General features: G+C 40.3%; 3 protein-coding genes across 8 annotated transcripts in view; 2 read left to right on the top strand and 1 right to left on the bottom strand.

Moving 5' to 3' along the window:
* LOC137168703 (septin-9-like) overlaps positions 1-23,475 on the bottom strand; it is a 68,298-nt gene that overhangs the window by 9,775 nt on the left and 35,048 nt on the right. The window contains exon 1 of one of the 5 annotated variants that reach the window (XM_067571474.1): positions 10,342-10,467. The exons of the other annotated variants lie outside the window; for them this stretch is intronic. The gene's annotated coding sequence lies outside the window, so the exon portion shown is untranslated. Of the gene's footprint in view, positions 1-10,341; positions 10,468-23,475 lie in introns of those variants that run through there. 5 annotated transcript variants of the gene reach the window in all.
* On the top strand, positions 17,455-19,009 carry LOC137168705 (uncharacterized). Of its 2 annotated transcripts, none has more exons than XM_067571477.1 (2): positions 17,455-17,540; positions 18,084-19,009. In XM_067571477.1, the coding sequence occupies exon 2, from the start codon at positions 18,085-18,087 to the stop codon at positions 19,006-19,008; it is 924 nt and encodes a 307-aa protein (XP_067427578.1). In that variant the 5' UTR covers positions 17,455-17,540; position 18,084; the 3' UTR covers position 19,009. The 2 variants fall into 2 exon arrangements, with proteins under 2 accessions (XP_067427578.1, XP_067427579.1); XM_067571478.1 differs by having other exon boundaries at positions 17,457-17,536.
* Positions 19,035-22,672, top strand: LOC137168704 (uncharacterized). The gene is made up of 2 exons (XM_067571475.1): positions 19,035-19,622; positions 20,149-22,672. The coding sequence occupies exon 2, from the start codon at positions 20,150-20,152 to the stop codon at positions 21,611-21,613; it is 1,464 nt and encodes a 487-aa protein (XP_067427576.1). The 5' UTR covers positions 19,035-19,622; position 20,149; the 3' UTR covers positions 21,614-22,672.

The raw sequence follows: 23,475 nt of genomic DNA, 5'->3' as shown, positions 1-23,475 counted from the left end.
GTGAGGATGTGAAAAACAGGTACTGTAAGTGAGACGAGGAAGTGGAGAGAGGTTTGTATGCGTGGTATTAAAAAACATCCATGTTACAAGAAAAACTCAAAAGAATCAGAGATACTATGAAAAGCTTCCTACAACTGTCAAGCTATGTAACAGCTACTTTCCATCCATGAAAAATCACAATACACATAAAAAACATGGTAAACTGCTTGCTCATCAGTGCTTTGTACACACCTGGTGGAGGATTGGAATTGAAGCAGCAGATAAATCCGTTGTTTTAGCCTGTTTAATAGTCGAATAACACACACATCTTTTAAAAACACCTCCTGACTGTCAAACGGAGGCAATGGCTGGTCTCATGCCAGCGCAGGCTCTTGACTTGACAGAAAACTACAAGAAAATATACTCTGTACTATTAAAGTACTTTGCACTTGGCAGGAGGTTATCCCCGCAGTTTGTTTTGATAATGATTAGCTTAATGTCCTGCAGTGGAATGCCTCATAAGACAAATATTCAACTTTAAATACGTTCACTAAGGTCTGTTAACACAAGTGCTCACCGATATGCATGAAGAAAGTAGCTGTAGCTCTGCTTAACAATGTGTTAAGTCGGTGTAGGTAAAGAATTTACGGTGTGTATATTTGTGTGTCTGTAGTTCATGTAGCTGCTACCCCTCACAAGGCCTCCTTCTCCCTTGCTCTCCACAGTTCAGTGTTACTGTCCTGTTAATGTGAGAGTGGAAAAGAGAGACTGCTGAGGCTGAAACCTGATCCACTCTCTCTGCTAGCCCGACTCAACACACACACACACACATACAAACACACAGATTACATGCTTACATTGGTGCATTTAAACACAGCCTCGTACACACTTGGCCTTTCCCTCTTATGATCAAATAACTGACTGATCTGTAGGCGCATACGCATGTTCTGTATGAGCACATGAAAACATGAACACACAAGCGTTGACTGTCAGCTGCCAAGAATTTATCAGCTATTGGATTCCAGCACAGGCGCAAATTATACTCTGCAACATTTGGCCTGCCATAAGGAGATGAAATCCAGACAACTCGGTATCACTCGGGGGAATTAAATCGATTAGGAATGGCACCCAGAAGGTCCACGCACTTCAAACTGGCACCGCATTGACTAATGGAAGAAATCCAGTGAAGAATAACACCACTGTGGAAACTCAACCCTAGCTCAAAATCAACATTAAGTCTTACTTTTATAATGTTTTCCATTATGTGTGTGTGTGTCATAGAGACCCACCTATGGAAGCAGCTCTCCTGGCCTCCTACACCACTTCCTCATCCTGTTCCAGCAGTCGGTCAGCAACTTACTGCAACTTACTGCCCTCCACCTCTCCTCTGCACCTCCAACATTCCCATACCTCTGCTTGTGTCTGATTCTCTCAACCTCACCCTTTCCTCTCTCCACACACAGATTCTGTCCTATCTCCTGTGTCATAGGTTTCCCCTGTCCTTATCTCTTAGTCATTGCTTTTCTATTGTCTCCCCTGTTCGACTCCCCCCTCTTATTTTTGCACATTACTCCTTCCTTCCTCCCATCTAATGCTCATCTGGCTTTTATCTTGAACATTGAGTTTTGTTGTCTATTTTTTAAACTCCCTTGTAGTCACATCTTTTGATTACCTTCATCTCCGCATCACACAACCTTTGTTACTTGTTATCCTCCACTTGCCACTGTGGATGTAAATCCTTCTCTCGCTCTGCTCCACCAATGTTTCTCTGACAGCTATGTGCTGTAAACAGACATGTTGGCCAGGGGCTAGCACACTTTGACAGGCAAGGTTGCGACTACCAAGCGTCACCTAAGGCGGGATACCAGCAAAGCATCAAAGGGACTGAAGATGAAATGAATGGGGTTAAAAGACACTTGAGATAGTGTCAGCGTCAGTGGACTCAAATATCTTCAAACAGCAGCTACACTAGAAAAAACACTCAAATATAACAACTCTCATCCTCATTTAAAATGTGAGACCATGATGCAGATGAAGCACGATCAACATTTCCTCAGTCTCTAAGATTTTGTTTCCCAATTCTGTATCCACACCACCTGTTTTGTGATCAGTGTGGGTTTAAAAGAAGAACAAATAAAAGGACACTGGGTGTTCACCTGGATTCCACTAATCACTGTGTTGAAGTACATGATGAATAGTGAGAAGTTTTTGGTCATGACCAAGTTTAAGTGGCTCTGTGATCTGGCCCCTTATCTCTAGTCAGTATTTCAATTTTTGAAGGCTTTACATATGCAAACAATTACAGAACCTGAGACAAGATCTTGTCCTGAAACAAGTGCCTCATTTCTTTGTTTGAGTACAAGGTACTGAGAACAATACTACCCACATATATTCTATTAATAAGCTGTCTGTTTAACAAATAGTACACACTAATCTCTTAGTGTGGGTGGAATAATACTAAAAGCCGTCGAGACAGAGTGGGACTGAGACAAAAAGACTAGCATGGTTGTAGGTATGTTAGTGTGTCCTGCATCTTAACTAGCTGGTTTCCCAGATAGAAGCAGCAAAGACTCTTCAAAGAATCGTTAACTGGGCTGTGATGAATCCACACCACCCATTTGCCCAAGTCAAAGTAGAGTCAAACACTGTAAACTACTTGGCAAACATACAACACACAAAGGAACACAGACCTCACTTTTAAAGTCTTGGACCATTACTGTGGGAAACCCAGCTCAACCCAACAATGAAAATAAATCAAGTAGGTAGTAAACTGTTTCAGTCTTGTGTCGTCAATTTATGTAAACTGTGTAGTGATATTGATATAAGAATGTCAAGCTGTGAGTGAGGCGTCATGTGTCATTGGTGTTGTTTTGAGAGCAAATAAATGCAAAATGGTGAAGGACTTAAGGAGCAGCCTATTGTTAAACATCTGGATACAGTGACCATTTATCAGAGGTACTCCACTACCTTCATCTCTTCCATGATGTCCTGCCAAGGAGCCGCAGACCCATAGTGGGTCTTAGCCAGTAAACACAGGTGTCAGGAGACAGCCGGTTGGAGCACGACCCTATAAATGTTAAGACATTTGACCCCCCCATGAAAAATGTCAGGTTCTGGTGACTTACCAGCTGGTGGACATTACTCCAACTCTACCAAACGACTGAAAAAAAAAAATCAGGTTCACGCCAGGTCGCATACTGTAGGAACATCAGTTATTTGAATATGTTTGGTGGATGTTCTCACTTGAATTATTTGGTTTTGGCATAAACATGGCGGTGTGTTAAATGAGCCTCTCTCAGCTGCAGGTCAACTGATCTGGCTCGAATTGTTCAAAGCAATTATGTGAGCAATTAATCAAATATCATGCTATGACGCCTGCAGTGTTTGTAATGACTGTCAGGTGAGCCCTGCTGACTCACATGTTTTCCCATCCAGTACTGAGTTCACTGATGCACTGCAATCATCCTGCTATCCCACAGATACTCTTCAGAAAGAATCTCCTTTTCCTAACAAGGGAGCTTAAAAGCAATGACAATTTTACTTCACTGTGTGCACAATAAAATGGCAATAGTTATTAATTTGGTTTAAATCAGTTCATAATGTCTTGCATAAACACTGGCTGCCATACATTCTTGATTTAAAGAGTTAAATCAAGACTCAGCTCTACTTTCTAAAAGCTTTTCCCCTGTATCAGGTTCAGTTATGGGATGGGATGGATGTATAATGTGTTTCCTTTGAGTCTATAAGACAGCAAAATTAATTTTAGCAATTGGAAAGCAGAGAATGACTCATTTGACTTGCTGTGATCCTGTTTTCAATTACAGGCACTAAAAAATCATGTTTTTTTCTTGCTTTCAGCAGTATCAGATTGCTTTGCTTTTTTGTAAATATGGCGGGCAGTCTCTTATACCACAAAGCATTTTAGAGGGCGGAAAAGAGGTGAAACAAGAGTGGGGAGGAGAAAAGAGTGTGGAAAGACGTAGTGAGAAAAGATGTAGTCAAGAAGATGGTGAAGAGAAGCACAAGACAAAGAGGAGAAGTAAAAAGGAAAAGGATCATTGAGCAGGGGAAGGTAGAAAAGATAAAGTCAGTTAAAAGAGGACAGAGGAAGGAGTGTGTAATGGAGGAGGAGGGGAGGGAAAAAACTGTGGGGAGTAGAATTTGTGATTCATTCTTCTTTTGCCTTGGGCATTCCTCACTAACTGCAGACAGGCCTCCAATTCAAGATGTAAATACAGTTGAAACCAGCTAAACATGTCCCTGTTCACTGCATGGCCTTTTCAAAATGCACTCAAACTACGAAGAACTATGAAGAACACTGCGACTGAGTCGTCTATGTTTAGTGGAGATGTGGTCAAAACCACTGAGCCATGCTCCAGCTGTCCAGGGTGTTGATCTTGACAGCGTGGCGAGCAGGTCAGAGGTCATGTTCCCAGTTTAGGTTGGAAAAGAGCTGCGCTGAGGTTAGTCCCCTTAGAACAAACCAGTGGTTTGACCCCCTGTACAAACTGACTTGAATCACAAGAGAGGAATCCAGAGAAAGGAAGGACTGGAAAATTGGACCACGGGAAGCATTTGTGTAGAAGAGTGATTCATCACTGAACCCTTAAAACTTGGATTCTACAAATCCTTTCCCTTTATTTTACACTTCTAGGACTGTGTGATACAGTATGAAGAAATCACAAGTATGAAGTAATACATATATAATAAGTATGATCTGTATTGTCATGTTTTCTTCAATTTACCTACATATATATTGTCTATATTAAAACTACCAATGAACTAATGTGTCCATGAATGAGAATAAAAGAACCTTGAGACAGGCAACTCTTAACAATCCCTCCACATGGGGGAGGGGACTTGAATGCTTGTATTTTATGTCAAATCATTCCACTACTTGTCTGAAGCTTCATGTCAAACACAAATTAAGGGATTGAACCACTAAATGGGTCATTTGCATCTTTGTTCTGGTCTAAAATCTTTTTGTGGGCCCTCTTTAGAAACATCTGCTCCTTTTTTGTCTCTTATTTACATTCCCAGACAGGACAACGGCGGTTTGCAGCCTAGTCTCATCTTAACATGGCAACATTTGTTTTGATAGTGACCCAGATGCTTCTTCAGAAGTGTGTGGGCCGCTGCGAATCTTATTCACTGTGATAAAATCTAAAAAGGTTTCTTGGAGGACTTTCCAATGATTCTTGTACTTGCTTTTTATGGTTGATTTCCCCAAAGAGGAGGAGATGGCACAAACACCGCTGAGAATAAATGAAATGCATGTGGCCTCTAAATTAGTTTGAACTGGGGTTCCACACAAACCTCCAGCACAGAATCAATTAGACCACATGGGTTTAGGACAGGCCCAAGGGAGGGACATAAACACTATGTACATACACACACATACACACACTTTTTCCCACCCTCTTACAGTGAATCCCTTAATAAAAGGGGGAAATTGGAGTGGTGGCAGTGCAAACATGGTCTGCTGTGTTATTAAAGTCCGAGTGTTTGTGCAGCAAGGCCTAGTTCCCAGAGTCCTCATCATTCAGCTCTCTGGAGAAATGTGCCCTTTGACCTCTGCAGGGTCTAACCCGCTCATCGTGTCACCTGGCACTGGACACCGTGTGTGTGTATCCGTCTGTGTGTCAGATATGTGTATGCTTTCTTCCATTCATCAAGTATGATCTTGTTTACACCACACAGTATTTTGTATGCAAAATACTTTGTAAAAGGTATGTATGATAACTACCTGTCACCTTCACACAGCTACAAATCAATGCTTCTCTATCAATGCAACACACCAAAGGCCGAAATTGTGTCCATGTCAGTGTACGAAGCATCAGCAGCGAGTGTATCTTAGCATCCCTTTGAGAAATGTTTGTAAACTGCAGTAATGACAGTCGAAGCCCACAGGTTTGTCTAGACTGCCAGAGGAATGTGTTCTTTCTTCACAATACGCTGGTGCACAAGAGAGCTATAGTCTTTCTAGGCTCTTCAACCGCCTCTGACACTGTGTAGCTCATGAGAAAAAATGTCATTCAACTGCAACAAACTACCTTTTGCAAGGTTTCATCCACATATGAAAAATGAACAAAGAGCATTTAAACCTTAAGGACCAATTTACCAATCTCATTCATTTTCTAACTGAAGGAAGCAAATCCACCGCAATACTAAATTCCTCACATAAGTGTCACTGCAACTGACTGAAATTTTAAGCCTCACAAAACATTATTCTAGCCCAAAGCAACGGCTAAACATTAACCCCAAAGTGTGTTTACACAAAGGCTAAATCAATCAGAAACTTGCCCATTGTCTGAGGCTCCTTGCAAACAGAAAGAATAATGAGTTAGCTAGCTATTATCTGCTAGCTGCTCACTGACAGGAGTTATTAAAATCATTAAACTATGGAAGCTAGCCAATGTAGTTCTTTATCTTAGTGCACAGGTCAAAGTGTATCAGTGAAATGGTTGGCTGACAGCGAACATGGGTCTAAATGGCCAGGGGGCTCAGGAATCTGACCTCTGTCCTCACACATACCTCACCTCAGAGACACCAGTCAGAAGAACTGAAGTCAAAGTCATATAAAACATATTTTCACATACAATTTGGTGTCCATATGCAGCAGTATGAAAACAAACATCAGGAAAAAAATATTTTATATGGATGAATATCAGTATATTTAAACATTTAGACACTAGATATTTCCTCTAGAAATATCACGACATCCCATAATACTCAGAGGTGAGGTGTAATTGGGACTTGTGGCAGGTGTGTAGTTATAGGTTGTAGTAAGACATTTGTCAGGTTTTAAAGGGCTCATAGTGAGGTGAACCCGCTTTCTCACAGGACCCACCTATCATTATCATAATAAATGTGACATAAATATCCTCCATGCACACCTATCCACACTCTCTTGAAAACATGGTATAGTACTTAAACGCTTGGTTGACTTTAAGTAACTAGAGGTGCATTCACCTTCTTTCAGTGTTAAGATGGGAAGGCTGAAGGTCTTTAAGGCCACTAATAAAGTGTTTCACTGTACGTGTGAATGTGCACAAACACACATCCATCATTCTATCAACAACATGGCCAGCAGGAGTCCTCAGGCTCTTTGAGACACTCTACAATATGTGTGTGTGTGTGTGTGTGTGTGTGTGTGTGTGTGTGTGTGTGTGATATAAAGCTGGTCAGAGCAGTATTTATGGACTGTGACTGACCCACATAACTCACAAAGCTCATGAGCACAGTAGGACCCCAACTACTAACTATGGTAATTTAAAGGACCAATGTGTAAGAGTGAGGGGGATCTAATGGCAGAAATGAAATACAATATCCTTAAGTATGTTTTCATGGGTGTATAATCACCTGAAAATAAGAATCATTGTGTTTTTGTTACTTTAGAATGAGCCCTTTACATCTATATAGGGAGTGGATTCTTTTTCATGGAGGCTGCCATGTTGCTCCGTCATGTTTCTACAGAAGCCCAGAATGGACAAACCAAACACTGGAGATAGAGGTTTTTTTGCGAATTTCATGGCCACCGTAGGTTCTCCTACACACTTGCAGGGTTTCTCCCAGAAAAGTTGGTAGGCCTGGTGGGGGTGTTACCATTGTGCAGGCATACACTGATTACATTACTTGCCCTACAGCCCCCAAAGTCATTTTGCTTTTTAAAAAAATAGAAATAAAACCCATTTAGTTCATTTTTGTGTATCAGCGCCCACGGTCATAAAATAAAAAATGTCTACTTTGTAAAATAGTAAGCATGTTATCAATACTTATTCAGACGACACAATTATAAACTGCAAGTGTCTGCTCTGTCCACAGCATCCAGAGTTGCAGCACAGAATAGCGGAGTGAGACGTCTGTCCTCCCTCCTGCTCTCTGCTGTAAACACGCGTAGCTGCTAGCGAGCAGCTGCTCTCATGTCTCGGTGCTTGTTTTCGGCAGAAACTCTCCTGCTCTCTGCCTGCTCAGCCTGCTCTTGAATGGTAGGCGGGTTACTCTGGTAGCTGCAGCCTCACCATCACACACTCTCTCTCTCTCTCTGTCTCTCTCTCTCTCTCTCAACTTCACACTCGCTATGCACTGAGCTATTCCTTAAGGGGTCTATGCTACTTGTATGACACATTTTAGTTTAGAAAACATCTTAAAATACATTTAAAAAGAAATCCCCGATGCTTAAGCCTGGCAGGCTTTCAACTCAGACTTGGCGGGCTGCCGGGCTTGTAATACACTGGCAGAACCCTGTGTTTGGAGGGGTGGAGGTGGGGGGGAGGGGTATTCATTTGGTTGAAATCTCCAACCTCACCGCCAGATACCACTAAGTCCAACACACTGATCCTTTAATATGAGTTCGACATGATTTCATTCATTAACATTTGAGTCAAATATTGTGGCATCCTTATCACTGATATCGGCACTTAACCTTTGAAATCATTACAACATCAATATCATAATAAACATCTTTGATGTCTGAGCTTCATACGTCAGCACACAATAAAGTAGGCCTAGTACAACCTCTACATACAGTACAGTATTACAGTCCTTGTTGTCTTATAGAGGACATGCTCTATTTTTAAATTCCAAGACCTAATTTTTGACTCTGTTTACATTACCCACTCCACTTAGGGATTAAGTCCAGCCTTACACTTTAAATAGTTCAGGACTGTGGTTGTTACTACATTATAGTATGTCGAGGTTTATAGCTGAATGTCTTGAGACACTTGAATTACTACATTTTGTTTCCAAAGTCTATATGCCACAAATGCTTTACTGTAAGTGCAACTAAAACAACTTCTTATACCTCGCACTTTACAACCCACTTTCATAATGAACACAATATGCATGCGCACATGTACATCCACAAACTAGAAAACTCAAAACTAGCTATTCTGAGAATGTACAGCATGTCAAGCTACAGAGATGAAACCTTATCATTTTTACATTACAGAGCTCCAGTTACATTCATGAAATATTTTGCATCTCAAAGTTATGATGCTGAATTCCTCAACAGATACATAATCGTGTTGCACTGCCTTATTGGCTGACTCACAACCTACACTGACACACAAAGACACGCAAGATAGAGAAGGTAACGATGACCTTTTCAACGTCCCATCAAACACTGGTGAAAGGCTACTGTCTGTTCTCGCCTGGCAATGCACAGGGGCCACAACAGAGCTCCTTTCAACAGCTCAGTGTGAGTAAGAATGCGTTCGTGTGCATGCTTGTGAGGCAAACCAGAGGCGGGTGACTCTCTAAAAAGGTGAAGGGTGGTTGCTGTTTTCCATCAGTTTGATATTGTGAGAGAGCTATGCCTTGTATTCCCCCTGGTCAACCCTAGACAACAAAAGCCTGGATGATACAATGCTGAGGCTCAGCTTTGTTTTCTGACTGCTGCCACATTGCCAGAAAGCCACTTTCTCACAATTTAAACACTGACAGAAAGACTAATCAGAAAAGCAGTGATGAAAACTTAACTTCAAAGAGAAACATAAGCTGTACAGGGTGAACAAAACAGCTTAGAATGAAAAAAAGGAAATATCCTTTGATTTTGATTTGACACCTAGCATTTCCCACTGGAAATAAATAAGAACTTCTTTCCACCTATTATTAGTAGCCAAGACGATGCCTTCACTGTACTTTCCAAAGCAAAAACTAAACTGAAAGATTCTCCTCCACACTCTATGAAGCCTACTGACCACATGTGTGGAGCTAACCTTTCACTTTGCTGCACATAATGTCAGGAGGGAAGAAACTGTAACAAGAACTGAAAACTGAATTTTAAACAGAGTAGAAACGGAAACATGATGGAACATCCCTCTGTATATATACATATGTGTGTGTGTGGGTGTTATGCAAAGACAGATTGATTACAAAGCTTGCCACAGAGCAGAAACACAACATTGAGGGCGACGGAAGACAGAGGGTATGCAAAACATTAACAATGGTAATTATGCGCATGCATGTACACACACATAAATGGAAAACATACCAAATTCTTCTCACCTGAGCTCAAAGCCATTTTTTCTTTGCAGACAACATTTAAACACAACCACAATGCATACTGAGCCTGACACTGGACAGCTAGAACACCAGTAATATTTAGACACACACAAAAAGCTGAGCTCCTGAGTCAAGAGTGAAAGGCATGCAGAGATATTTATCAGGGTAAGTATGAGAAAACAACTGATAACCACATCATTTTCTTCCAGAGAAGAAGAGAGGCATCCAAAACACACAATGAAGGAGAAAAACATTTATTCCTCTAATTCCAACTACCAACATCACACACATACCCAACTACGCACGCACACACACACACACACACACATGTATTCTCCCGGTATGCAGAACACTCACCGTGTCTGAAGTGTGTGTTTGTGTGTGTGTGGGTGTGAGTCGTCCCCTGCCGAAGTGCAGCGCTCCAGTGAGAGGCCAAACTCTGCTGTGGCTCTGGAGGCTCCCTGCCTGCCCCTCCCACCCATGCGTGTCATGTGACCCAGCACGCAAGGCAACAAGACACACCCACTTCCTTCTAACCCCCCCCCTAACAAAAAGAAAAAAAACAAAAACTTCCAACCTGTGTGCACAAAAAAAAAAGGGATCTTTGGCTGAGATAGAAGGATGTGTATTCGTCAACAGCAGAGTTTAAATATTGTGTGAGTGGGAAAAATAAATTAACTTAACAAAGAGATGCTGGTTGATTGTGTAACAGCGAAGGAGTTAGAGAGTGTGCGTTTCACACTGAGGTTGACTGCAGCCTTTGAGCCAGCTGAATGTCCGTCTCCTAAGCACCAGGGATTATTTACAACCCTAATTACCTGGCCTGACCCTCTCATCTGCTCCTCAGGCTCTGCATTCATCACATCCCTCTCATTCCTCTCACACAGACCTGAGACGCATCACATCAAACTACAGGGATTCCCTTTGACACTGCATATGTCGGTGCTCTGATTAACTTTGCTTTTAGTTCTTGAGACACTAAGAAAACATGTTGCAGCTGAACACCTTTGGGACATCAATGCTCTCTGTGAACCAGGGCTGGACAGTTTTGGGAAATACTTACTGTATTATGTAACATCTCAATTTCAATATCCAAATCAAATGTTTGTTTTTTTTTTTTCCAGAGGGAAATGTTTTTGATAGTCATGTAATTCAGGAATTCTTTTGTGCTGCGAAGATATAGACATTTCTTCTTTCTCAAAAGAAGAAAATGTAGTGTTTTAGGGAGGGAACCAAAGAGAGGAATGACAGTTTATCTTTGGAAATAAAAAGCAAAAGAATTCAATACTTAAAAGTCCCTCGACAGTTGCTGAATAGCTAGAAATGCAGCTATGCCTTCATTTAGTTTTTAAAACCTGAGAGCGAACCAATTACTTTGGCTGATTACTGTTCTTATAGAGTATGTATATTTGTGTGATTAAAGAGGAGAGGAAACAGCTGTCTCCAGCCTCACAGGAAGTGTAATTACACACCAGTGCAGGGGCTTGAGTGCAACCTTACAGCTACATGAGCTCGCACACACACACACAGACACACACACACACACACACACACACGGACGGACAGCAGCACCTGCATTCCCTGAGATGAAGAGTCATGTTCCTGAAAAAACAGACACAACATGCTGGAAAGATGGATTTTTTCAATTCATTACAGAGACGTAGCTGCCAAGATAAACTCCTCTCCCTGCACATGCTGCCACCTCAGCGCTCGCTGCCTGCTACACCCAGTGCAGAATTTATAACATGTCCACTCTAACCAATCTGAGGCATCTTTATCCTTCAAAATTCTGCACTGAACCAACATACAGTATATAAACACACAAAATACAAGAAAAACTTGACACACAAACACAGATGTCCTAGTAAGATCAAAATCAGGTCTTACCAAATATGGAGTTACAACAAACTCATGCTGTGCCAAGTTTTACAATGTGAGAAACCCTACATTTCCCCCAAACTAAGGGCCCCCCGTCTTAAAACTCTGGATTCTTAGCCTTCTCACTTTTCATCTCCCTCTCTCTCTCAATCTCAACTTTATTGCCCCAATAAAAAACATGTGTTTAAACCGAAGATTCTAAAATGTAGATAAAACTGACAGGAGTTACTAGTGATTGTAGAAAATACTAGAGGGAGTTTGCTGGCTTCAGCTTGCTGGGTCAGCTCTGTTTCGGTTCACTTACCAGCATATCACAGTCAGTTCCTTAAGATTTACGCCCTGCTTTCTTTATAAAACTATCCTGTGGATGATGCAGACATGATGATGGGAGGATATTGCACAAGTGCCACGTTTCTCCTGCCTTACATCTTTTACAGTGCTGGAGGTAAAGCAAACCCACAGTGCAGTGAACAGAAAGACGAAATATAACCTATAAGCACAGGCAACGCGTTCTTTGCCTTTTCCATCCAATGCAAAACAACTACTAACACCCTTATTCAGTAAATGTAACACAGTAGCGATTCTGAGGCAAAGTGGTATGGCGTAGTTGCTCTGTTGTTTAAAAAAGACAAATTTTACAGGCAAACAATCACTTGCCAGTTTTCCTCTCGCCTCTTTCCCCACATCGCCGCCTCCCTGGAGCCTCTCTTATACTCTCTTTAGGTCTGGCTAATAACTCAGGCTTGTCTTTCTCTCTTTTACACCAAACCTTGGACTGTAAAACTGTTGTCCCTGTCGTCACTGACACCCAACATACACAATTCACCGAAGGCTTTAGCTTAGTCTGTGTTGATCAACTATGTAAGCTGAGACATGATTTTACAGATGTTATTAATTAATAGCTTAAAAAAGGCCTTTTGTAAGATAAAAAAAGATTTCCATTCCCTCCCCTCCGAAGCTTCTTCTTAAACGCACTGACTCCTCAGTGAACCCCGCATGCACGCAGAGTGAGCCAACCATCATTTGTTTGATCCAACATAACTTGGCATGCTCCTTTATTACAGAGTAGCTGCCCTGCTGGGAACACGGCCTTCTCAGATAAAAAGATCTTCATTTTGAGGAGACAGGAGACGTAGTGACAGAAAGTCAATGGCAGGAGCTGATGTTTCTGGGCTGCTCAGAGCCAAGATGGTGTCATGCATTTGGCAGGCGGGACTATGGGGCTGCCTGGCTGACCCCTGACAGCGTTCCTCGCAGCTGTCCAAGGTCTTTCATAACACAGAAACATGATGATAGATGACTCACTGGGTGCATTATATAAAATGCATCATTGGCTGGTGTTGTTCCCTCTACTGAAAGTGTAAAGTGAGGTAAATGAAATGGACAGTACCAGTCAAATGTGTGGACACACGTTCCCATTCAGGTGAATGTATAAAATATAGTTATCATATAAAGGGAGGACAGACAGATGTCTTGTGTCCTGTAGGTTTAATAAATCAGTGTACAATAAGTTGCAGTGCCTTAGGATTAGTGAGAGATGGGAGGATAGGTTGGTCAAATCTTGCCTCACTTCCGTCATACAACACTAATATTGTAATTAATTTCCCAGCAAAAAAAATGTATTTTAAGCTGAATTGTTAACAGTACATGTTGAGGTATCTGAGCAGTAGAAAAGAATTTTAAAAAAGCAGAGAGAAATATGTGGGAATACAGGATTGTTTGTATGATGCTCTTGTGCTGCCCATGTGAAAGATGTGGGTGGCGACCAGAGAAAAAACTAGACGTTTCCTTTGTGTGTTTTTTTGACTCTCTTTCTGCCTTGCCCAAAGGGAATACCAAAGCATCCAGGATATGAAGAGCAACACAAGAGTATGCCTCCATGGGTGTTTATTGATGTGACACATGAACCCAGTTTTCTGGAAAAGCGGAAGTACTTCCTTGGGTTGGAGGATTTATAGTTTACAACCAAACGACACTGTTGGTGAGCTGAAATGAGCTTCTGCACCCTCACAACAGCTTCCCAGATTGAGCTATATGTGTTGTATGTATACAAACACAGAGCCGGCCAGCTGATCCTCTGTTTAGTATGTTTCTGATTGTAAACTATAATGGACTTTAAATGCTGCACTGTCACAAAGATTTTACAAAGCTCCAGGCTTGATACCTACCAGGTGTGTGAGGCCAACTACCTGTGAGACAGCATCTCCTGCTGGTTGCTGCTAGAGTTGCAGCAGTGATGCAGGCAGCTTAACAAGGCTGTTAAAAATCATATTTTAACTAAAACTATTCCTCCTTCTACAGACAGCAGGTGACAGATCCAATCATAATTACAGGAGAGGCAGCATATTAGTGTTTTCAGGTGGTATTAGTATTGGTCCAATATTGTTTATATTTTGAAAATTGTAGAATTGATATTTTTATTGAGAATCTTATAAAGAGAGGATACAATATCAACCTGTATGGATATAAATATATTAGATAAATCTATATTACCCACTAATAACCACCGCATCCTGAATCTAGCTGGACATCTTGTGTTGCAGGTCATCACCGTTTCTCCACCAATGCTTTTTGGCAAACTATACAGTGTCCAATAAAGGCAAAATGACAAAATCCTCACATTTTTTAGACTAAATTTCACGAAATATACTATACACACATATTTCAGGCAACAATCTCTAAAATTTCGTAATCAATATATTTTACAATTGAATATTAAACTTTACTATTTCAGGAGACAGCCTATAAAACAAATATTTATCACAATTTGCTATTGATTCCTTCAGTTCAACACTGTGTCAAACTTACCTACACAAGCTAGTTTCCATCTAAATCTGCTCATAAAATTGCCTCATGATTAACAGACTGAGGAATGAATCCTCTCTATGGCCACTGATAACTCCAAATACAATCAGCTTTTGCTTATCTAAAAGCACATGACTGGTAAACCTCAACAAAAGACTGAAAGAGGATAGTACTACTTTCATTTTCATAAATGATAAAGGAGGTTTCATCTAAACAGTTCTATTATCAAAATTCGTGTAACCACCAGTAATGCTGGTTTTCCTAGTTTCATTTACAAGGAAACAGTAACCTAAGGGGAGTTAAACCTGCTCTCATACAAACACACAGATCAGATGCCTGAGAGCAGCAGACTGATGCACTTGAGCTCTACAATTTTCTGATTGCTATTCTGTTGTTTACTGTGATTGGTGAATCATTTAACTCAAGCTGTCTTTGTGGACCTTTCTCTGCTTCAGGTGAGATTAATATTTAAAGACAATGCAGTTGACAGTTTGTTCAGTTTGATTAGATTTGGATAAATTACATTGCATTTTGTTGCACTGAAATTTGTGTTGAGTCATAAGTATACTCTTTCAAATAGAAATGAAGAACACACATTAATATGTTGAAATTCAGCAACAACAGATGCACATATTCACTGACATCCATCTCATAGTCATTTAACTATTAGGTTTCATTTCCTGGCTAATTGTCATCAAGTCAAAACATGTTATTGTTCTGTATTGTTGTTTGGTTATGGCTTGACATTTTATTACAGATTTATTAAATCATGAAAATAATCATAAGATGCATCCCTGGTTAAAAATACATTCATGGGTTGAGAATGTACAGTGAGGATGAATCATGCAAGCAATAACTTTTTAAATATCTATACAGGATGATGAAGGTGTCAGGAAGAGTTGTGAGTTGCTGTGTAGCACTGTTCCTTGTCCTCACCTCTGTGTCAGCTGTGCAAAAGCTCAATTCAATCAATGATTTGAAAAAGATCAACTTCGGCCAGTCTGTGCCCAAGCACAGTCTTGTGCTGCTCCACTGGTTTGCCAACACAGTTGACATTGATAACAATGTCATACGGCTGACTTTTGATCCAAACAGAGATTATGGCTCACATCGTTACCGCAACTCTGAGAGGCTGTTGGACCCACTGCCTCAAGGAAGATACCAGTACTACACTCTTGGCAATCTCCACGAACCTACGTCTGAACCACTTCCATGGTATGTTATCCATCCCCCGATAGAGGAGTATATGGGAACAAACGTGGACCGGATCATATTCAGAGTCAGGGAGCACAACACAGCTTGGCAGACAATAGATCAAGTGTATATCACACAGCATTATGAAACTTCATATGCAGGAACAAGATATGATCCAGCATATACCTACCAGATCAGTACAAACCTCTTAAGACAGATTAGAGAATTTTCTGTGGAAGAAAACCAAAGGAACTCACTGACAGAGCTCAGAAATGACTTCAGGAGTAACGCTGATGATTCCCAGTTAAGGGACCTCACAAACATATGGGGTGACCTTGCGTGCCTTGGACTGCTGTTGTATATTGTGACCCAGGACAAACACCCCTCTAACCAACACAACAACAGCCCTCATCATGCGGCAAGAGGAGACCCAGAACCTGTTTGTGTCGTCAACATTCCAGAAAACAGACAAGATCATAGGAATAATGATGATGATGATGGTTGCCAGAGATGTTGTTGTTTATCTATTGTTCTTCTTGTTTTGTTTTCTCTTGCTTTTTTTCTCTATTTTAATGGAAACAGAAAGTAGATGGCAGGAAATCAGGGACACAACAATAGACCTTCAAATATGGTGATCAAGACTTGTTACATTGAACTTTACTATTTCAGGAGACACCCTATAAAACCAATATGTACTGCAGTTTGCTATTGATTTGTGATAAGCAAATACTGGCTTACAATCATTCAGGCTCTACTAAATATCTTAGTTCTTTACTCTGCAGTCTAAAGGACACAGTGTTTTAAAGTTCAACCTGCACAGGCTAGTTTACATTTAAACCTGTTCATAAAATTGTCAGATGATTCACACATTGAATGAATCCTCTTTATGGACACTGATAACTGCAAATATAATAATCAGCTTTTGCTTTTATATGAGTACATGACTTTTAAACCCCAATAAAAGAATGTAATAATACTTCACTTTTTACACATCCAAAAGAACTTTCATCTTAACAGTTGTATCGCCAAACTTCCTGTAACCACTAGTAGTGGAGGAGGAGTACGTGGGAACAAACATGGACCGGATCATATTTAGAGTCAGGGAGCAAAACACAAGACGGCAAGCTTGGCAGACAATAGATCAAGTGTATATCACACAGCATTATGGAACTTCATATGTAGACACAAGATATGATCCCGCACATACCCACCAAATCAGTATAAACCTCTTAAGACAGATTAGAGAGTTTTCTGTGGAAGAAAACCAAATAAACTCACTGTCAGAGCTCAGAAACAACTTCAGGAGTAACACTGATGATTCCTTGTTAAGGCACCTCAGAAATACATGGGGTAACCTTGCGTGCCTTGGACTGCTGTTGTATATTGTGACCCAGGACAAACACCCCTCTAACCAACACAACAACAGACCTCCTCATGTGGCAAGAAGAAACCCAGAACCTGATTTTGTCGTCAACATTCCAGCAAACAGACAAGATCATAGGAATAATGATGATGATGATGGTTGCCAGAGCATCTAAACAGTTGTATTGCCAAACTTCCTGTAACCACTAGTAGTGCTCGTTTCCCCAGTTTCATTTACAAGGAAACGGTAACCAAAGGGGAGATAAACATGCTCTCACACGAATACACAGAGATCAGACGGCACACGACTAACGTAGGTGAGCTCTGCAAATTTCGGATTTCTGTTTTTTTGTTTATCTTGGCTTCCACTTATCATGATTGGTGATGCATTTAACTCAAACTGTCTTTGTGAATGTTTATCTGCTCTTTCACATAGAAATAAACAACACACATTAATATGTCCAAATTCAGCAACAACAGATACACATATTCACTGACATCCATCTCATAGTCTTGAAATATTTAACTATTTAATTTCCTGGCTAAGAATTGTTTTATGTATTTGATTAATCAAATACCAGATCAACGGATAAATAATTCATCATGAACATTGTTTGTCATTACTGTAATCAAGTCAAAACCTGTTATTGTTTTGTATTGTTGTTTGGATATGGCATACATTTTAACTGTTAAGTATTAGAATGATGTAGACATAAAAATAAAACCAGATACTACAAAACAGATTCATCAAACATGAAAATAATCATAAGATGCATCCCTGGTTACAAATACATGTATGGGTTGAGAATGTACAGTGAGGATGAATAATGAAAGCAATAACTTTTTTAATATCTATGCAGGATGATGAAGGTGTCAGGAAGAGTTGTGAGTTGCTGTGTAGCACTGTTCCTTGTCCTCACATCTGTGTCAGCTGTGCAAAAGCTCAATTCAATCAATGATTTGAAAAAGATCAACTTCGGCCAGTCTGTGCCCAAGCACAGTCTTGTGCTGCTCCACTGGTTTGCCAACACAGTTGACATTGATAACAATGTCATATGGCTGACTTTTAATCCAAACGGAGATTATGGCTCACATCATTACGGAAACTATGAAGAGCTTTTGGACCCACTGCCTCAAGGAAATGTCAGATACCGCTACTACACTCTTGGCAATCTCTACCAGGACACATCTGAACCACTTCCATGGTATGTTATCCATCCACCGATAGAGGAGTATGTGGGAACAAACGTGGACCGGATCATATTCAGAGTCAGGGAGCAAAACACAGGACGGCAAGCTTGGCAGACAATAGATCAAGTGTATATCACACAGCATTATGGAGTTTCTGCAGAGACAAGATATGATCGAGCATATACCTACCAGATCAGTACAAACCTCTTAAGACAGATTAGAGAATTTTCTGTGGAAGAAAACCAAAGGAACTCACTGACAGAGCTCAGAGATCACTTCAGGAGTAACGCTGATGATTCCCAGTTAAGGGACCTCACAAACATATGGGGTAACCTTGCGTGCCTTGGACTGCTGTTGTATATTGTGACACAGGACAAACGCCCCTCTAACCAACACTACTACAGACCTCAGCATGCGGCGAGAAGAAACCCACAACCTGATTTCTTCTGCAAAATTCCAGAAAACAGACAAGTTCATAGGAATAGTAATGATGATGATTGTTGCCAGACCTGTTGTTATTTATCAATTGCTCTTCTTGTTTTGTTTTTCCTTCTTGCTTTTTTTTCCCATCTTTTTATTAGCTATAGAAAGTAGATGGCTGGAAATCAGGGACACAACAACAGACCTTCAAATATGGTGATCAAGTCTTATTACACAGATATGCACTGACTCTCAGGAGGGATAGTTTACAGTTGAACATTGAACTTTAGTATTTCAGGAGACACCCTATAAAACAAATATGTACTGCAACTTGCTATTGATTTGTGATAAGCAGATACTAGCTAATAATCAGTCAGGCTCTACTAAATATCTTAGTTCTGTACTCTGCAGACTAAAGGACACAGTGTTTTAAAGTTCAACTTGCACAGGCTAGTTTACATTTAAACCTGTTCATAAAATTGTCAGATGATTCACACATTGAATGAATCCTCTTTATGGCCACTGATAACTGCAAATACAATAATCAGCTTTTGCTTTTATACAAGCACATGACTTTTAAACCCCAACAAAAGAATGTAATAATACTTCACTTTTTACACATCCAAAAGAACTTTCATCTAAACAGTTGTATTGCCAAACTTCCTGTAACCACTAGTAGTGCTCGTTTCCCCAGTTTCATTTACAAGGAAACGGTAACCAAAGAGGAGTTAACCCTGCTCTCACACGAACACACAGATCAGATACCTGACGGCAGCTGACTAATGTAGGTGAGCTCTGCAATTATCACTATTTTTTTTGTTTATCTTGGTTTCTATTCTTCATGATTGGTGAATCATTTAACTCCAGCTGTCTTTGTGAACGTTTCTCTGCTTCAGGTGAGATTAATATTTAAAGACAATGCAGTTGACAGTTTGTTCAGTTTGATTAGATTTGGATTAGATTGAATTGCATTTTGTTGCACTGAAATTTGTGTTGAGTCATAAGTATACTCTTTCAAATAGAAATGAAGAACAAACATTAATATGTCGAAATTCAGCAACTACAGATGCACATATTCACTGACATCCATCTCATAGTCATTTCACTATTTGGTTTCATTTCCTGGCACTTGTCATCAAGTCAAAACATGTTATTGTTCTGTATTGTTGTTTGGTTATGGCCTGACATTTTATTACAGATTTATTAATCATGAAAATAATCATAGGATGCATCCCTGGTTAAAAATACATTCATGGGTTGAGAATGTACAGTGAGGATGAATAACACAATAACTTTTTTAAAATATCTATGCAGGATGATGAAGATGTCAGGAAGAGTTGTGAGTTGCTGTGTAGCACTGTTCCTTGTCCTCACCTCTGTGTCAGCTGTGCAAAAGCTCAAGTCAATCAACGATTTGAAGAAAATCAACTTTGACTGGTCTGTGCCCAAGCACAGTCTTGTGCTGCTCCACTGGTTTGCCAACACAGTCGACATTGACAATAACGATGTCATACGGCTGACTTTTGATCCAAACGAAGATTATGGCTCTCATCATTATGGGAACTATGAGGGACTGTTGGACCCACTGCCTCAAGGAAGATACCGCTACTACACTGTTGGTAATCTCAACCAAGACACGTCCATACCACTTCCACAGTATGTTCTTCATCCCCCGACAGAGTATGTGGGAAGAAACCTGGACCGGATCATATTCAGAGTCAGGGAGCACAACACAGCTTGGCAGAGAATTGATCAAGTGTATATCACACAGCATTATGGAACTTCAAACGCAGGGACGAGTTATGATCCCGCTCATACCTACCGGATCACTCCTAACCTTTTAAGACAGATTAGAGAATTTTCTGTGGAAGAAAACCACAGGAACTCACTGTCAGAGCTCAGAGATGACTTTGGAAGTAACATTAATGATTCCCAGTTAAGGCACCTAAGAAACATATGGGGTAACCTTGCATGCCTTGGACTGCTGTTGTTTATTGTGATTCAGGATAAGTCCTCCAATAACCAACAAAACAACAGATCCCAGCGTGTGGCAAAAAGAAACGCACCTGATGTTGTCATCAGCATTCCAGAAAATAGACAAAACCATGATGTTGTAGTTACGGGGACCTTGCAAGAGCTCTTGCATCAGGATCAGATAACACTTGAGGTGGTGACCGGCGTAAATGGAAAAGCCAAGATTCTGTGGAAACATGTTACTCGACATCGTCTTACGGAAGGTGTGATGGTAGTGCTTTTCAAGGACAATGAGGGCCAGGAGGCCAGCTTTTACAAAACGATTGGGAGCAGTGAAGGCAGTTACGACACCTCAGTACCCCTGAACGATGGCCTTCAGGCCCGGCTGCATAAGGTGAGGAAACAGTGCTGCTTCTGGACCGGGGTGGGACAGGAGATATGCAGAGGTACAGAGTTTCAAAACCCAAATGCAGTTGATATAACAGGCTGCCATGCAAAACTACAACTCCTTGTAAAGGATGGTAAGGCTTGTGCTCGCTTATATGTGAAAAAGTCTTTCAGTGAGTGGAGGAAAGAATTTAACAAGTCTTGGGTCGGCTTCTACACCTCTGCAGATAAAGGCACAAATGAATATGACTGGTGGCAGTGGCAGTGGGCAACTAAATTCACACCATCCACTGATTTTGGGACACCCTTTTATGATGTCTATGAGTATCGCTCAGGTATGACAATCGCTCCAGGAGTCCAAGCACGATTCATGCTCAGGGATGGAATAGTTAAAGCATTCACTCCAAGCTGGAGGTGATGAGGATGATTAGTGATAAACTGGAGAAAAATCAGGGCCACAACAAAATGTATTTTAAAGACATCTGCTCCATAACAACTCTTAAATAATCCTTTGACAAAGGCAATGTAGATATGATTTTTATTTCTCTTAAAGATGCTGTTTCCATTGTATGTTTTGTTTTGCCTCCTTATGTTCAATTTTATTGTGTACTATTTTAGCTACTTATTTTGTGAATGTTGTTCAGTAATTTGATATAGATTGATATAGAGGTTTGACGCAATAGTCTTGTGATGAAAGGCCAAATACTGTGATTCACCCATCTCAAATCATGTGTCAGGATGGGTGGAGAGTCTTCAGGGTTTCAGAGCAACTCGACCAGTCACTCAACTTTGTCTATACTTCGTTGGTCTATAGAACCAGAGTAAAAACTCCCAATGTGATCAGCACACGAGTGAATAAAGCCTGCAGACTCTGACCTCCATGGCATATGTTGAGACATCTGCTGTAAATAAACCTGTTTCAACATTTGAATGAATTGTAACCTGCCTGCAAATTTACAAAGACATCACATAATATCAAAAACCTCATGATAGTTTGAATATTTATGTAACATGAAGAAGGGAGATCTAAGGGATTTGTGTTTCACCAAAAACACAGCTGGACATATTGAGCATGATAGCTGTGTTAATAGTGTAAACTCATCTTTTGTACAGAAATAGCTGAACTGAAAAAATGTCTCTTACAGTATATCATGCACTGATCTGCCATGGTCATAAAGGCCGCAGGCTTCATTCATGCAACAATGTCATGCTTGAGCATATCTTATCGAATAATAATGACCCACTGTTAATTATTATATTTCTTGCAGAGATTAAGGGGATATAAATTACTCTGATAGATAAATAAAACTGATATGAAAATATTGAGGGTCTGTCAAGGACAGCCATCACTGATAATGTATCGTATGTGTCTGTATATATATTTTTTAAAAACAGGGCTGTATTTTTCTTATAATTTTGTATTTTTTTTCTAGAGTGTTGAAAATTGTGCTTATTAAACTGTATTTTATTAGTCAAACCTGTGTCAATGTTTTAATTCTATGTACACAAGTTAGATGTGCAAAAACAGGGGAGTGTCTTTTAACAGCATGTACCGTATGCCTGATCCAAAACACACCCACACATACACACACAGATAAATGATTTATCAGTGAGACCATTTCTATCCCTTGTGACATGCACAAGCCCTTGTTTCTAGCCAAGACCCAGACAGGCCTATCAAAAGGCCTTTATGTTTGTGTGAAAGAGATGAATACTGTTTTAACGTGGTGAAACCAGGATAGCACTCAGCAGGCCCGCACAAGACTCAACATATCATGAGATAATGAATCATCATTAAAAATTGTTGCAGACTTAGCTTTAAGAAAATTCTAATCCAGACCAGAGCCAAGTGTTAATGAAAAACAGGTGCTGCTGTTTGATTGGTCTGTAAAAAAGAAGTTTAAAAGCTGAGACATTCGATCATCTGTTTACACAATTTCAGAGTTCAGTGTTTTGTTTGATCACAGGTCAGGACAGTCAGCAGAATGCGTCTTATTCATGCCATAAAATGAGACTCTTGTGTTTGTTTTTGTGTTGATGAATTCACTCATCAATTATTGACACTGGTGTGCAGAAACATTTCTTTTTATCTAGTTTACTCTATGTGCAGTGAGTCATGAACTGAAACAAAACACAAAATCTGTTAATTGGGTTACAGCTACTCCAATTCCAACCATAATTCAACAACGGTAACTGGGTTAAGTTGTTTACATGGCAGTTAGAAAACGACTTGCAAATAATGATTCTTTTCTTTTGCTTAAATCAATTAATACAGGAACT

The sequence above is a fragment of the Thunnus thynnus genome, chromosome 17 (genome assembly GCF_963924715.1).
Source record: "Thunnus thynnus chromosome 17, fThuThy2.1, whole genome shotgun sequence".
In the NCBI taxonomy this organism is placed as follows: domain Eukaryota; kingdom Metazoa; phylum Chordata; class Actinopteri; order Scombriformes; family Scombridae; genus Thunnus; species Thunnus thynnus.
The sequence above is the reverse complement of the archived record's forward strand: the minus strand, read 5'-3'. Positions and strand labels throughout refer to the sequence as shown.